General features: G+C 49.0%; 1 protein-coding gene across 8 annotated transcripts in view; it reads right to left on the minus strand.

Moving 5' to 3' along the window:
- Positions 1–1844: 1844 nt before the first annotated feature.
- Positions 1845–16658, minus strand: part of trim9 (tripartite motif containing 9) — a gene marked incomplete at both ends in the record, with an annotated part of 35077 nt that continues 20263 nt past the window's right edge. For 2 of the 8 annotated variants that reach the window (XM_079752772.1, XM_079752771.1), the window contains 7 exons: positions 1845–1922; positions 2941–3103; positions 3928–4231; positions 7394–7532; positions 9790–9935; positions 10935–11088; positions 11699–11809. In XM_079752772.1, the coding sequence (XP_079608898.1) occupies positions 1845–1922; positions 2941–3103; positions 3928–4231; positions 7394–7532; positions 9790–9935; positions 10935–11088; positions 11699–11809 (1095 nt within the window). Of the gene's footprint in view, positions 1923–2940; positions 3104–3927; positions 4271–5625; positions 5656–7330; positions 7533–9789; positions 9936–10934; positions 11089–11698; positions 11810–16658 lie in introns of all 8 variants that reach the window. The other 6 variants (XM_079752774.1, XM_079752773.1, XM_079752769.1 and 3 more) reach the window with 5 other exon arrangements.

Below are 16658 nucleotides of genomic sequence, written 5' to 3' on the forward strand. Positions count from 1 at the left end.
GCTGCTGTAACCAGCAAAATATTATTTCTGAAGCATTCAGTGTCTCTAAATGTTACCTCTAACAGGGTTACACAGACCGAAAATGCAAATAAATTTAAATTTAGGGCAAATAGCAAATATTCATATTTCTGAAGCTAAAATAAAAAAGGTGTTTGTTATTTCTACTCCTAGGCGGACGTAATGCTATTAATGACTATTCTGAATGCACATTCCACAGGAGGAAAGGGGATTGACTTCTGACTTCGGTACAGACCCCTAGCTCTGGTTGGGATGGTCGAGTCAGTGGACTCGCGATCATGTAGCAGTGAGGTGGGGGTTAGTGATCACTCGGAGAGGGGGAAGGCACACCCACAAGCATAGTAGCACCTTTAAGAACAGCCAGATATGTACACGTGGGACACAGAGACCCCCGTTCATACACCTCTATGGCCAGCAGCAAGGGAGAGGAACTGTACTTTTGTGGTGATTATGCACGTAAGTGGTCGTGTTTAGGTATATTGCGTTCAATATCATTAGGATTTGGCATTAGGGTTAAAGATGGCTAAGGTAAGAGTTTGGTAGGTTTTTAGGGGAGTTCTATTCATGAAATAATCACCATAAAAGATTACATGTATTAACCTCACAGTTGCTTTGTCGCCTTACATTTGAGGGGTTTAAAGGACAAGAGGGTCGTCTTCATTTCACTTCAACCCGTCCTCTGATTCAGCAACAACAGAGCCATTTAGAAAGAACCTCTCTAAGTCTCTCTGTCTGAGCAACACGTTCCAAACATTTCATCGGACAAATTTCACAATTTTCAATTGCACAGCTATATGCCTAAATCTGAAACAATCAATGATAAAAGTTTAGTTAAAAAATAACTTAACATAACATCAATAATTTATGTAAAACTATACACATTTTCCCCACCTACGGACCTTTTCAATTACAGTACAAAACTAGCGGCTCGACTCACCTACAGCAAAACAACCAGCAGCACCTAGCGGCAGCACCGCGTAGTACATCCAGCATCCTATAATTAATTCACGACGCTTTCTTGCTCAAAAGCACATGGGTAATAATTAGCAGAATAGTTGTATAGTATAACACCCAAAATTAAAGTCTGCTCTTTTGAGAGAGCGCTGTGCTGAGTTTAGAGGCTGCATAAAGGCCTCGATTTAGTTGCTTTTATACATTGATGTTGTATTTTACAAAAAATAAGGGTTTACAGAAGCTAAGCCACTAAATAGCATCGCATTTACACCGGTGAGGATAAAAGCCGCTAGTACAGTCGAGAGTCGAACTATTGCTCTCTACGAGAAATCACTGCCGCTGTATATCAAATAGGCAATTTTCATTGAACACCAGCGCTCCCTTGTGTCCAAAATGCAGCGTGACATTGTAAGATTTGGTGAAATGGTAGATGAATAGATAATTAATTAAGTGTGTTTGTGTGTGTGCGCGCGCGCGCGCGCGTGTGTGTGTGTGTGTGTGTGTGTGTGTGTGTGTGTTCCTTCACTGAACTATCACATCTTTCATGGCTTTATCTGAGTACAATAAACACCTCTCCCACCAGGAGGCTCAACACACACCAAACCAGCGACTTATCGTCACACTGAGTTCACCCATTCCAGGTCCGCTGGTCTGAGGCAAGTGTCCGTGGTGGTCTCAGGCCCCCTCTTCGTCCTCCTCTTCTTCATATACACAGTACAAAATGGCTGAGGACATGTCGTCCAGTCTAGGGGGGGGGGGGGGGGGGGGGGGGGGGGGGGTTAGTTGTATTGAGGATGTGGCTCAGAGCTGAACAAGGGAGAGTTTAGGTCAGGGGGGAGAGTGGGGGAGGGGGGAGGGGGGAGGGGCTGGCCTCAACACTCAGAGCCGTTGGGGTCGGCTTCCCCAGGGGTGTAGAAGTCAGGAATGGGGAGACCGGTGTGGAGGGTCACCTATAGGGAGACCAGAGACACATGTTAGTCTCAAGACAAGGCATCGTGCTACATGTTGTGCAGCTAGAATAGCGAGAAAGCCGCGTCATTCATCCATTTTAATCAGAAGATCGGTTTTAATCAGAAATCCAGAATCAACACTGCATTAATGAAATAGTTTCAGTCCAAAAGAGTAAATATTTACGCTCAAGATTGAACCATTCAAATGAAGGCAGTATAAAAAGGAAATACATAAAAATGTAAGTATAGGCTCATTAGTGAACATAGAAGTGTAGGCTACATAGAATAGGCCGACATAAAAATAAGTTTCATAAACCTAAAAGAAAAAATATTGATTCCTGCTCATTTAAATTAGATTGAATACGTTATATTGGTCGTCTATCGTTATGATACACGACAACTATTTCGGTACAATTTTAATGAACGGCCGTCTGACTGTTACTTTTGTTGAAGTTCCTCGTGTGGCCTGCAGGCGGGGGTGTGGCGCTACATAAACCGCAGACCCAGAAACGTTGCTAATCACTTAACCATCGACTATTAATGAGTAGAGCTGGCTGAGGGCAACCAAAACAACAACAAAAACACTATTAGCTGTGTGGTCTTTGAAGCTTCAGGTTTTTGAGGTTTAGTATTCAGGGAGAATATTTATGAGACTTGTGGTGGTGGATGTTCCACCGGAAGCTCTTGGGCTCCTGGAACCACAACACATTTATCAGGACAGAAATAGGCAAATGTTTGCCTTTCAGTCATAACAGTAACTATTTAAAAAAACAAGACATTGTGTGTATCTTTTAAACAAAACAAAAAATGTGCCTTTCGTGTCTCTGCGTGCGTGTATGTGTGTGTGTGTATGTATGTGTGTGTGTTTGTGTAACTGATCATTGTGGTTCAGACTAATAGCTGGGTAGTAATGTGTGTGTACCTGAACATTGCTGTTCAGACTAGTGGCTGGGTAGCAATGCGTGTGTACCTGAACGTTGCGGTTCAGACTTATGGCTGGGTAGTAACACGTGTGTACCTGAACGTTGCGGTTCAGACTAATGGCTGGGTAGTAGGGCCCCTCCAGGCCCTCGAAGGCGACGGGCCCCTGCTGCTCGTCGTTGATGAGGAAGATGAGGAGGCCGCAGGTGAAGTCCAGCAGCACGCCTATCGTGGCGCCCTTAGCGATGCCACCGTCCGTCCTACGGGAGCCCACACAGGACACATCGCACAGAGGAACACCACACAGGACACGTCACACAAGAGGAACACCAGACAGGACACATCACACAAGAGGAACACCACACAGGACACATCACACAAGAGAAACACCATACAGGACACATCACACAAGAGGAACACCACACAGGACACATCACACAGAGGAACACCACACAGGACACATCACACAGAGGAACACCACACAGGACACATCACACAAGAGGAACCCCACACAGGACACATCACACAAGAGGAACACCACACAGGACACATCACTCAGAGGAACACCACACAGGACACATCACACAAGAGAAACACCATACAGGAAACATCACACAAGAGGAACACCACACAGGACACATCACACAGAGGAACACCACACAGGACACATCACACAGAGGAACACCACACAGGACACATCACACAAGAGGAACACCACACAGGACACATCACACAAGAGGAACCCCACACAGGACACATCACACAGAGGAACACCACAGAGGAGACATCACACAAAGGAACACCAGACTGGAAGGTAGCCTTATCCATACTTTTCGTTGTCTTTTTCGACATCAATCATTAGGCGCGCGTCATGTGACCCCACTGTGCGTCACGTGACCACGGTGTGCGTCACGTGACCCCGGTGCGAGTCATGTGACCCCGGTGTGCGTCATGTGACCCCGGTGTGCGTCATGGGACCCCTACCTGTTGGTTTGGGAGTTGTTGTGCGTCATGTGACCCCGGTGTGCGTCATGTGACCACGGTGTGCGTCATGTGACCCCGGTGTGCGTCATGGGACCCCTACCTGTTGGTGTGCGAGTTGTTGTGCATGAACCAGGAGCGGTTGTTGTCGACGTACATGGCCCATGCCTTGTCGTCCTTCCCCAGCATCACGTCCTTCAGCACGTCGCCGCGGGCAACGCCGAAGGCGGGGTCCGGGTGGTTGTCGTAGCGATCCACCGTCATCTCCCAGTAGTGGACGCCGCGGGAGAAGGCGGAGCCTCCCAGGACCACGCGGTCGTCGTAGCTGTTGCAGGTCACCGTCAGGTTGTCGTTGGAGAACAGGATGTCGGGGTGGGCCGAGGCGGGGTCAAAGGTGAACCAGGCGACTGGGGAGAGGGAGCGGCACACACACACACACACACACACACACACACACACACACACACAAAAGCATGACCACACACACACACACACACACACACACAAAAGCATGACCACACACACACATCAACACACACACACATCAACACACACACATCAACACGCGCATCAACACACACAGGAAAGCACACACGTGTACACACAAACAGGCCAGGACACACACACACACACACGCAAAGTTTAATCTCAGCTCTACAGGAGCTCACAAACCACTGAGAATGAAAATCGTTCGGAGGACGAGAGGAGCAGAACAAGATGGAGTCTACAGGTCAACAGTCGACAGGTACACTGAGTCAGAATGAGGTGAGGTGATTACAGTGGGGGGAGAAGCCGCCTCCTCTAACTCTCTAAACATGTCGGGACCCCACAGATCACCCCAGGGGGTCCGCTGTGGGACCTCAACACACACTGCCCAATCACTCAAATCTGTGAAAGTGGTGTGCTTTCGTTTTGACGAAACTCCGGTGGGAGTTTTCTGTGGGTTGTCAGGACGTGACCCACTTTCAACTTGGATTGAAGCCCATTTAATTTGTAGTTGTTTTAGTGTAGTATTTGTGTTATGTAATGTTATGATGTCAACTATTTCACGAAACAGCATGGTGGACTTATGGTTATATATTACTTAACTTAACTTACAACATTATAAAATGGGTTTGCATGAATACTAGACCGGGGTGAAAAGTCTTCACACACAAAGCCGGCTTTAAAATCTCCAGATCAATATGCATCTATGCCACAGCCTCATTTAAACGAAAATGATTGCATTTGTGCAGTAGTCTTTGTTGCACTGTTTAGCAGATGTTAACGTGTAAATCATTACTAATATTTCTGGAGTCATCATTTCCCAATAACATTTGACCCAGATCCAGTGGGTTCGGTGAAACCCACTTGACCTTATTGCCTCAGTACGGCAATAAGGGAGAGTTAGCTAGCTGAGAGTTAGCTAGCAGATAACTAGCTAGCCCTCTGCTAGCTATTTATATAGCCCTCCACTAGCTAACAGAGAGACAGCTAGCAGAGAGCTGCTCGATGTGTTCCTATGGGCTTCAGAAAGTTTCATTGTTCCCTCAGACTCACTCTGCTTGAGCCAAAGTCTCATTAAATGCCCATATTTCCCCGGGGAAATAAACAGATATTTACTGCAAACCTTTAAAGGAGAAAATAATAATAATAATAACAAAGATAACTGCAGCCCATGGATTAAAATAAATAAATAGAAGGGAAGAAAGGAAACGGCCCACTCTTGGAAATGGTCAAATGGATGCTTTGATATAAAACAAGATGATGGTGGAGCAGAGAAGAGAGGGATGGGGGAGGCGGGGGGGAGACCCATCCGTACCTGACTCCATGTCGCAAGGTGGGAGTCCAGCTGGAAGGTGAGATGAATATGTGGGGGAGAGAGAGAGAGAGAGAGAGAGAGGGGGGGGGGGGGGGGGGGGGGGGGAAGAGAGAAGAGAGAGAGAGGAGGGGGTTAGAAAGATAGAGAGTGGAAGAGAGGGGAAAGAGTGAGAGGGGGGAGAATGATAGAGAGAGGAATATATATAGATATAGATATATAGAGAGAGGCAGAAAGAAGAAATGAGGGGGGAAGAAATGAAGGGGAAAGAAGAGGGGAGGAGGGATGAGAGAAAGAGAGAGACAGAGGGAGGAGAGAGGGAGAGAGAGAAGGAGATATAGAAAGAAAGAGGAGGATACAGAGGAAGAAGAGAGAAAGAAAGGGGTGAGGGAAATTTTGAAGAGAAGAGGAGAGAGAGAGGGAGAGTAGGGCGGTGTAAAGAAAAAAGGGAGGAGAAGAAGGAGAGTTGGAGAGGAGTGGTGGGGTAGAAAGCATAAGGGAGGAGGTGGAGGGGAAGCAGAAGCAGCAGATCAGGGGAGCTGGACTCTGTACCCCCACACACACCCAGCCCTGTGAGACCACCCCCCTACACCCAGACCACCACCCCCCAGACCCTCCACCAGGCAGGAGGGTGTTGGTCCGTCATTTTACAGTTGGGCTTTAACTCAAATTAAAAAAAAAAAAACATGAAGGCAAAGCAAAAAGCTTAAGTTTCTTAAAGGTGACATATTATAGGACCAGGTGGAAACGCCCATTTGTGATGTCAGAAGAGGCAGATTTTCAAAATGGCTAATCACACTCACATCTGGTGGTATTATATGTCACCTTTAAAAGTATAAATCATTAAATTAAATGTGCAGTGGAAACAGAACTTAGTCATAGAAAGAAACTTACTTAATAGAAGATCCTATTATACAGATACTATTGTACAGTCTCTAACCACTGATTGCTCCATCGAAGCGTATGTCAAACCTCCTCAGGCTCGACATTAACCCACAAGCTTCCCTCCCTCCAAAGAACAGCCCCTTACTAATGGAAAAGCAGGCTTATGGTGGATTATAAACTATTATTGTAATACTTCACCTGATTAAAGATTAAAAAATGTCCTCCCAAACACAGAACCCCCACCTGAAGGGCTTTAGTGTAAACTGCTCTGCTAGAGTTCATGTTTGGCATAAAAATGGCCGGTTGTAGTCAATGTTTTGATGATGCAGTTTTATGAGTCTGTTATCGACTGTTACGATCATTCCCAACATGTGGCAGTTTTGTAATTGTGTTCCCGATTTCCAAAGTTAATTTCTCTAGGATCCCATTAACGGTTTTGCTGGGGCCGCAGGCATTCAGGATTTATTGTTTTGCTATTTGGTCTGGGCCGGGTAGGGCTGTTAAATCACAGCAGATCTAGAGATGTAATGAATCAAATGAATCAAGTACTGTTCTACTTCTGATTCAGAAGGATACTGTATTACTGTTACTAGGATATCTGCTTGTTCAAAATAAGAGAAAATATAGTATTCTTTGTTGTGTATTTGTAAAGGGTCTGACAATCGGTTATAAAATCAAATGCAAAAATATCGACACATGTTTGCAGTTTGTCGAAAGGAGTGAGAAGCCATTTGTTTGTGAGGACATTAACACTGCAGAAACACCAGCTGGGATTGGAGCAGAACCAAACAAACAAGTGTGATTTCTGTGCGAGGGAGGCTACAGAAGGTTCTAGAAGGCTCCAGAAGGCTCTGGAGGGGACGGGGGGTTCCGTAGGAGGACGTACTCTCGGAGGTCTGCAGCAGCAGCGTCTTGCTGTACTGGCCCAGGCCACTGGCGTTGAAGGCCTTCACCCGGGACTTGTAGGTGCTGTGGTAGTGCAGGCCGTCCACCGTGCAGATGGTCTCGTTCCCCACGTACACCTCCTGTGGAAACACACGCATTGAGGGCGTTTAGCAGACGCTTTTAATCCAAAGCGATTTACTATCAGTACGTGTGTCAGAAGAAGGAGGAACACTGATACATCTCCGTCGGTACAGTAAGGATGTTCATAGGACCGAGTGCCGAGCACTAGCAATCGCTAGGTTATCCCATTCCCCGTATACAACGACGACAGCTAGGATCAGACGCTAGACAATGCTGAGTACTATGTTTGAATGCCAGGACGTACAACCGACAATAAGTGAGTAAGAGGGGTGTGGCGGGGGGTAAGGGGGACACACGCACACAAACCGCCACCCAGCTGTAACCGGGGCGAAGAGGAGCCGGTACGTATAAAACAAACCGATCCCGGGTCTGTATGTTTGGGGCTCGGAGTGGCCCCGGCCGTCCCGCGGCGGGCTGGTGAAGAGTAGCGCGAGCGCGTGCGTGGGACGATCTGGCCCCCCGCTCGCGGGTATAAATAGCAGCTCCCCGTCCTCCTCTGCGTTGGCGCTCGGCTCTCTGAGTCACAGCAGGAGCCGAGCCAGCGCAGAGCACTGTGCTCCAGAGAGCGAGGAGATGACACACATCCTCACAGCAGGAGCCGGCGCTTACACTGGTTTGAGCGGTTTTAAACAACGGGGGGGAACCGGAAACGCAAACCCCCGACGGGTCGATTGAAGTTCAGAGGTGTTGACTCAGGTCTGATCCAACTGTTACTATTTACTTATTGGGAAGACCTTTCATCCACAGCGGCAGTATGCTGAGGGAGCTCCCAGAGCAGGTAGGGGTCAGAGGGCATCTGGTCGAATGAGGACGGCTAGGGTGCGGACTTCTGGCCTTGGAACCCAGAAGTCCGGCAAAAACGGTTTATTTTGTGAGACAATCTTCCTCGGGTGGGCGTTACCATCGAACAGCAAAGTACAACTTGCACGGCACTCAATTGAAGCGGTTTATGGCTGAGGCGGAAGTTTAGTACCCCGCGTTCTGACTCGATACGAACTGCACTCCCACGGGGGGGGGACTGGTTCCAGTGGGGGGAGACCCAGGCTGGGGTCCTCAGGCCGCTGTAAGACGAGCCACCGGGGGGGGTGGGGGGGCAGCTGTCAGGAGGTCAGGGTCAGGAGACACCGATAGGCCTGGATATTGTTCCACAGGTAGAGACTGGGTCTGTCCTCCACAAAGCGGACTGGTGACTGTGTAGAGAGCCGGGGGGGGGGGGTGTTGGGTTACACGCTGAAGGCCCGCGGGGAGGGGAGGGGTGGTCTACAGCTTTGATCTGACACTGCACTTCCTGTGGGAATCGAACTTGCGGACGCTGCGGACTGACAGACGGTTCCTGTGGTCCGGTCCTTTCCTCTCTACACCGTGTCGTCTGATGTCATGCGGTCACGTGACCTGGCTCTCGACAACAGAGCACACACACACACGTATACGTACACACACGCACGGACACGGACACGGACACACACACACACACACACACACACACGTATACACACACTCACACACAAACACACACACAAGGAGCGCACACACAAACACACATGAGTACAAAGCGATGCACACATCCATGGGGTGTGGGGCCAACGCTCTGCCGCCGCTGCCCAGAGAGGAGAGTCTTTGTTGGGGTCACTGGACCAGACAGGAGCCCTCTGTTCTGGTGCTGGGATCTCTGGCGCTTCATCTGTGTACTGTATATATTACTGTGTATATACTGTATATAGTACTGTAGATACTGTATATATTAGTCTGTGTATACTGTATATAGTACTCAGTATAACTTATATAGTACTGTGTGTTTACTGTATATATTACTGTGTATACTGTACATATCAGTCTGTGTATTCTATACATAGTAGTATTTGTTTACTGTATATCTTACTATGTATACTGTATATATTACTCTGTATATTCTGTATTTAGTCCTCTGTATACTGTCAATAGTAATATGCCTACTGCATATATTACCCTGTTCACTGTATACATTACTTTGTATTTATTACTCTCTATATACTGTTTATATTACTCTGTATTCTTTATATATTATTCTCTATATACTGTATGAATTAATCTCTGTAATATATATATATATATTACTCTGTATATGTTCCTCTGTATATACTGTATATGTTAGAAGCAACAACAACAATAACAACAACCAGTACAAGCACACACACACACACACACACACACACACACACACACACACACACACACACACACACACACACACACAGTGATGGAGGACGGACGTCCTACCCTGAACTGTCCCCCGTTGCCGTCGTCCAGCTCCAGGATGTATCCCTCCACGGCGATGGTGGACAGGGGAGGCTGTTTCCATGACAACGTGGCGCTGTTGTTCTGCGTGCAGCACTCCTCCAACTGGAGCATGGGAGGGGCGGGGACTACACGCACGCACGCACACACACACACACACACACACACACACACACACACACACACACACACACACACATACACACCCCAAATACACACACTGTATCTTTAAGTGGAAATCACATAACAGCCACCTATAGAAGACCAACATGGATTATGAAAACAAGTGCAATGTGTACATTTTCAACAGTATGCTGTGGCCTATATGAGGCCCCCATGAACCCTCCGGTCTCATTGAGATACAGACGTGTCCGTCTACCGGACCTGAGTGGAGGTCAGGCGTAACTAAGGGGTGGGGCATAGGCAGCATGCCTGAGGGAAAACAGCAAACAAGTCGGGAATCAAACCCAGCGCTTTTTGTCTGAGAGTTTACCAACTAGCCACCAAGAGACTATCCTGCCGCCCAAAGTACATGTGCACACATACATACACACCTATACACACGCATTCAATCATACAAATGTACACACACACACAATACACACACTATATTAGCCCAAAGCACACAGAGCGTGAATTTTGGTTCATAGTTGTTGCACGGCCCAAAACATTGATATAATCTGATTGTCTTAAAAGTACATTGCTGTGGCGCGGCTGTTCTGCCCGCTGCAAATAGGACTCGAGTCTATTTTGGACGCAGAAATTGGAAAACCTTATTTTACATCCGTCATGACATGGCCCTGTGCCTTTGGCTTTAACCTATACCACACACCCACACAATACACCAAATACACAAACACACACACACACACACACACACAACCACACACACACAGACAGACAAAATACACGAACACACACACACAAACAGAAAAAGCACACACACGCTCACACACCCGCATCATACACAAAATTCACAGACACACACAAAAACTGACAAAACACACAAACACACACACCCAAACAAAGATACAAACACACAGCCACACGCACAGACAAATACACAAACGCACACACAAATACAAAAACACACACCCCCCCCCCCTCCCCCCCCGCGCGCGGCTCACCCTTCATCTGGACGAAGTCCAGCTGGTGGATGGTGCTCAGCAGGGGCCCGCTGTCCAGCGTCAGGTCGAAGTCGCTGCTCATGCGGGGGGTCAGCGTGCCCTTCCCCCACTGGCCCTCCGTCACGTGCACGCGCCTGATCAGCGCGTCCGAGATCTGAGGACGGGAGCCGGCCAATCAGAGAGAGCGGCCCCGAATCCTCCACCGCACAGGCGGGTTCCATGGCAACAGGCGGTTTCAGTTTGGCAAGATTAAAGTATTAAAAGTACATTTTCCATTTAGTCTTTAAACTAATTTACTTTCTAATATCCGAGTCGGCCAGCTGTCGAATCCTGCCTCATGGCCAAAGTGACACATTAGTGTATGTGATGTTTGAGTGTCCGCAATCATGACCCAGCTCCCCGTGCTAGCCTCGCTGAACCCGGGAGCCTAGCGTCGCGGCGCTGGAACACTGCCCCAGGCTGACCATTATAAGCTCGCACTTACATTTTCAGTGAAAGCCCCATAGCTTTCACTGAAGGCTGAATCCGTGTTTACTTTGTTTATTGGTGATGCTCTCAGACATGGACATCAGAGTGGGTAAAACAGGAGAACAGATCATTGTGGATAGTGGGGTGTGGAGTCAAAAACCGGGTTCAAAACTCTAGTTTGCAATCCAACAACTATTTGACTCCTGTACAAAAAAGGTTCAGGTTTCGAATCCTCATATTATGCCGTTGGACTCCCAGCCGAACGGTTCCGGGTTCCAATCCCGGTGATGACTTGCCTGTAGGAAGCCGCTGGGGTCGTTCTCCTTGATGACCTCCAGGCAGTACTCCATGAGACCTGTGGTCTGCCTCAGCTTCACCGTGCAGTGAGAGATCTGGTCCCTCACCACCTGGACCGGGGGAGGGGGGAGGGAGAGGGGGAGGGAGAGGGGGAGGGGGAGGGAGGGAGAGGGGGAGGGAGAGATAGATGATGTTAATACAAACAAACAAAAACTACAACCGTGTCTAAACTAACAAACCAACCAACTAAAAAACTAAATAATAAGCTAACGAGCTACCAATCTAACTCCCTAACTAACCTACTCACTACTCTGAATGTCGGGAAGAGGACAGGTGGGCAGAGGTACAGTTCACACTGAACATGGCTGCTAGCCATGTCAAGGCAGGGAGGTTGGTGTTCAGACGTTGAGTCACTCACGAATCACTGTTTAAGGGCTGGCTCAAGAGACCACAGAGAGAGAGAGAGAGAGAGAGAGAGAGAGAGAGAGCGAGAGAGAGAGAGAGAGAGAGAGAGAGAGAGAGAGAGAGAGAGAGAGACAGAGACACAGAGACATAGAGAGAGATAGAGATCTGCAAGTTTAATTCTAGCTCTAGAGACATAGAGGTAAGAGAGGGCGTGAGAGTGAGAGAGAAAGGTAGAGACAGAGATGCGGAGAGAGAGGTCAAGAAAGAGAGAGAGAGAGACAGAGAGAGAGAGAGAGAGAGTACGAGAGCTGCAGTTCAATGCAAGCTTTAGTTGATATTCATCTCAGAGCCGGTGCATTCTGCAGAAGACGACGACAGGCAGGCAAACAACAGTTCCAGTGGGACCACATTGTTTGGTCCAAACCATAGAGAACATCAATAATCATGACTCATCCTGTCAGGCCTCACCTAGACATGTAGGACAACATAATTAACATATATTTCTATATAAATATATAGAGCTATATAACAAACACAACCCCTCAACAGGTGGAGAGACGCCTCCGACTGTTGGGGCAACACCGCCGGAATCGAACCGGGGACCCCAGCCGTCGTTCAGGCTCACTGGACGGGAGCTGAGACTGAAACATCATCCTTGAGGCGTCCCCGGCCTCACCGCATCCTCCTTTCCATCAGTGGAGGAGGATGCTGATCTGCTGGTTGCTAGGTAACAACAGCCCTTCAAAACTTCCACAAGAGGAGAATCCTTGCCAGGAGAATTCTATGAAGGAGAATTCTATGAAAAATATAAAAATATATATTCTGCTGATAAGGGACCCCTTCATAGTCTAAAGCACACCCCAATCTACTCATTCAGAATATGCAAAGCAGCGGCTATCATTGGCTCACTGGAGAAACCGTGCTAGGCTAGGCTACCATACGATAGGGAAGGCTAGTTTTGCCTAGGGCTAGTCTAGGGCCAGGCTAGGCAATGCTACACTAGGCTAGGCTAGGGCTATGATACACTAGTCTAGGATACAATAGGCAAGGCTAGGGCTAGGACACACTAGGCTAGGCTAGGGCTAGGATACACAATGCTAGGGGACACTAGGCAAGGCTAGGGCTGGGATACACAAGGCAAGGCTAGGGCTAGGATACACCAGGCTAGGGCTAGTATACACCAGGCTAGGGCTAGTACACACCAGGCTAGGGCTAGTATACACCAGGCTAGGGCTAGGATACACCAGGCTAGGGCTAGGATACACCAGGCTAGGGCTAGTATACACCAGGCTAGGGCTAGTGTACACCAGGCTAGGGCTAGTATACACCAGGCTAGGGCTAGTATACACCAGGCTAGGGCTAGGATACACTAGGCTAGGCGAGGCTAAGGCCAAGTTAGACTTTGATACACAATATGACAATACTATGCGACACTAGCTATTCAGGGCTAAACCAGGCGTACCACTGCTATCCATTAAGAGTAGTCATCACAGTCATGGCTCCGGTGGGGAATAAGCTAGCAGCTAGAGGCTCATTTAATGACAAACTCACAAACACAGCGTTGCAGTCACGCGGTGCACAGCGGAAGCCAATGTGTTTTAATCAGCCGCTAATGGTCTTATTAATAATCAACTGGTTTTAATCAGGAGCTTTTTTCTGATTGTATTAAACTGTGAAGTAATCAGCTGACAGCGGGGAGGGGGGGGGGGGTGTTAATGGCTTTGATCATCATTTTATTTATCCATATGAACATGCAAGTCACTGATATGTTACTAAGGAGCAGGTAGGGGTCAGGGGTCATCTTGCTCATGGATGGCTATGACACACACACACACACACACACACACACACACACACACAGACACACAGCGGTCTGCAAAGACAGATAGACAGAGGAAGTGATGAGGAGAGGGAGATAGGGAGATGTGCCATCCAGCGGTGGTGACCTGGTGTCGGTGGTTCCAGAACCAGAGCCCAACTGCTGAGTCAGGACCGTTAATCTATCGTCCCCCCCCCCCCCCCCCCCGGTGCGGTGCTGTCGCTTACTCACACACACACACACACACACACACACACACACACACACACACACACACACACACACACACACAATGAGTCTCTCTTTCCAGTCCGCCCATATATTACAATAAATATCTTTAAATCCCCTTCTTCTTCCCAGACGCCCGCGGAGCGGTGTGTTCTCTATCCAGAGGACCCGCCCATGGTTCCTGTGCATCGCACGCAGGAAGCAGCTGAGATAACAGGCGACACTGTGGACCCCAGCATCCCTCCCTCCCTCTTGGACAGCACCAGGCGACCCGTTTAAACTGGTTTAACATGAGCTTACAAACACTTGAAAACCATCACAAAACACTCGCACACACTCATGTGCACTTTGAGACGGATTCATGCACATGCACACCTCTCCAGTCCCCTTCTCACACACACAGACACACACACACACACACACATAATTGCAAGGAGAGAACTTGTTGTGTAAATAGGGCACTCCCCCCCCCCCCCCCCCCCCCCACTGTAGATGGATGGAGCTCAGTCCTGTCCTGATGTGGAGTTATGCTGCTGCAGCATTAGCTGTGTGTGTGTGTGTGTGTGTGTGTGTGTGTGTGTGTGTGTGTGTGTGTCTGTCTGTCAGTCTGTCAGTCTGTCTGTGTGTGTGTCTGTGTGTCTGTGTGTCTGTGTGTCTGTCTGTCTGTGTGTGTGTGTTTTCATTTGGGCCATGCGCCTCTTGGCTCTCTTCCTTCATCTCTCCCTCTCTCTCAAACTCTCCCTTAATATATCTCTCTCTCATGATTACTAGGGCACTGCGGTACTCCTGACCTGACAATGTGTCCTGGCTGCAGTCTCCTAACCTCTCTCTCTCTCTCTCCCTCCGCCTCTCTCTCTCCCTCCATCTCTCTCCCTCCCTCCATCCATCTCTCTCTCTCTCCGTCCCTCCCTCTTCATCCATCTATATATCTCTCTCTCTCTCCCTCTCCCTCCCTCCCTCCATCTCTCTCCCTCCTTCCCTCCATCTGCATCTATCTACCTCCATGTCTCTCTCTCTCCCTCTCTCCCTCCATCTCTCTCTCCCTCTCTCTCGCTCTCTCTCTCTCCCTCTCCCTCCCTCTCTCCCTCACTCCATCTCTCTCTCTCTCCCTCTCTCCCGCCATCTCCCCCTCCCTCCCTCCCTCCCTCTCTCTCTCCCTCACTCCATCTCTCTCTCTCCCCCTCCCTCCCTCCCTCCCTCCCTCCCTCCCTATCTCTCTCCCTCCCTCTCTCCCTCCCTCCCTCTCTCTCTCTCCTCCTCTCTCCTCCCGTCTCCATTGAGATAGGGACCAGTCCCGACCAGCAGATCCTCCACCCTAAACACTTTCCTCCTATTAGTTTAACACCGTCCGATCCAAGGCCCTCAAACCCCTCTTTCGTTCATGGTCTGTTAATGGAGCACTGTGAGCTAGTGAACGATTCGCCGCTAACGCGCCGTGTTTTCAGGAACAGACGACGCGTGTTCTGCCAAATGTTTCAGGCGTTTAGTAACCATGCCTGCTGTAACCATGCCGATTGCAGCAATTAGACATCATCCACGGGGGACTCGCGATCCATGTAACAATAGAGCTCACGCACGCATGCACACACACACACACACACACACACACACACACACACACACACACACACACACACACACAGAGGAAAGCCCCCCTCAGGAGTCAGGTGGGACGTTCTAGCCAATAGGAGGCGGCCCTGGCCCCGGGCCTCGGGACCCACCATCCCGCACAGTACGCATCATCAATCATGGGACACCTTCCTGATACACCGTGAAGCCATACACCATCCCTCCCCCCCCCTCTCCCGCAGAGAGGGAGAGAGGGGAGGGAGGGGTGAGGGAGATGTATAGGGAAGAGATAAAGAGAGGGAGAGAGGGGGATGGAGGGGGGAGATGTATAGGGCAGAGATAAAGAGAGGGAGATAGGAGGAGGGAGGGGGGAGGGGAGATATATAGGGCAGACATACAGAGAGGGGGAGAAAGAGGGAGAGAGGGGTGAGGGAGATGTATAGGGAAGAGATTAAGAGAGGGAGAGAGGGGGATGGAGGGGGAGGGGAGATGTATAGGGCAGAGATACAGAGAGGGGGAGAAAGAGGGAGAGAGGGGTGAGGGAGATGTATAGGGAAGAGATACAGAGAGGGAGAGAGGGAGAGACGTTGGGAAAGAGAGTGATAGAGGGAGAAATGGGCAGAAAGAGGGAGAGAGACAGAAACAGAAAGACGGAGAGAAATAAATGTATTGAGATAGCAAAATGGAGAGCAGGAGAGAGAGAACTATGAGTCAGATGGAGACGGACAAATAATAACGCGAGAAAAACAGAGAGACTGAAACAGAGAGTGAAGGAGAGGGATCAACAGAGAAGAAGAGAAACGGAGAAAGAGATTGAGAGACGGAGAGGGAGGCGTGGAAAGCGACGACCTCATCAGGAGAGAGCCATCGTCTCCGACCGCCGAGAGAGACCTCCTGATGGAGAGGGAGAATGGAGGGCACAACCCCACTTTAGGCCC

This window comes from Pollachius pollachius, assembly GCF_949987615.1.
Source record: "Pollachius pollachius genome assembly, chromosome: 15".
NCBI classification, from domain to species: domain Eukaryota; kingdom Metazoa; phylum Chordata; class Actinopteri; order Gadiformes; family Gadidae; genus Pollachius; species Pollachius pollachius.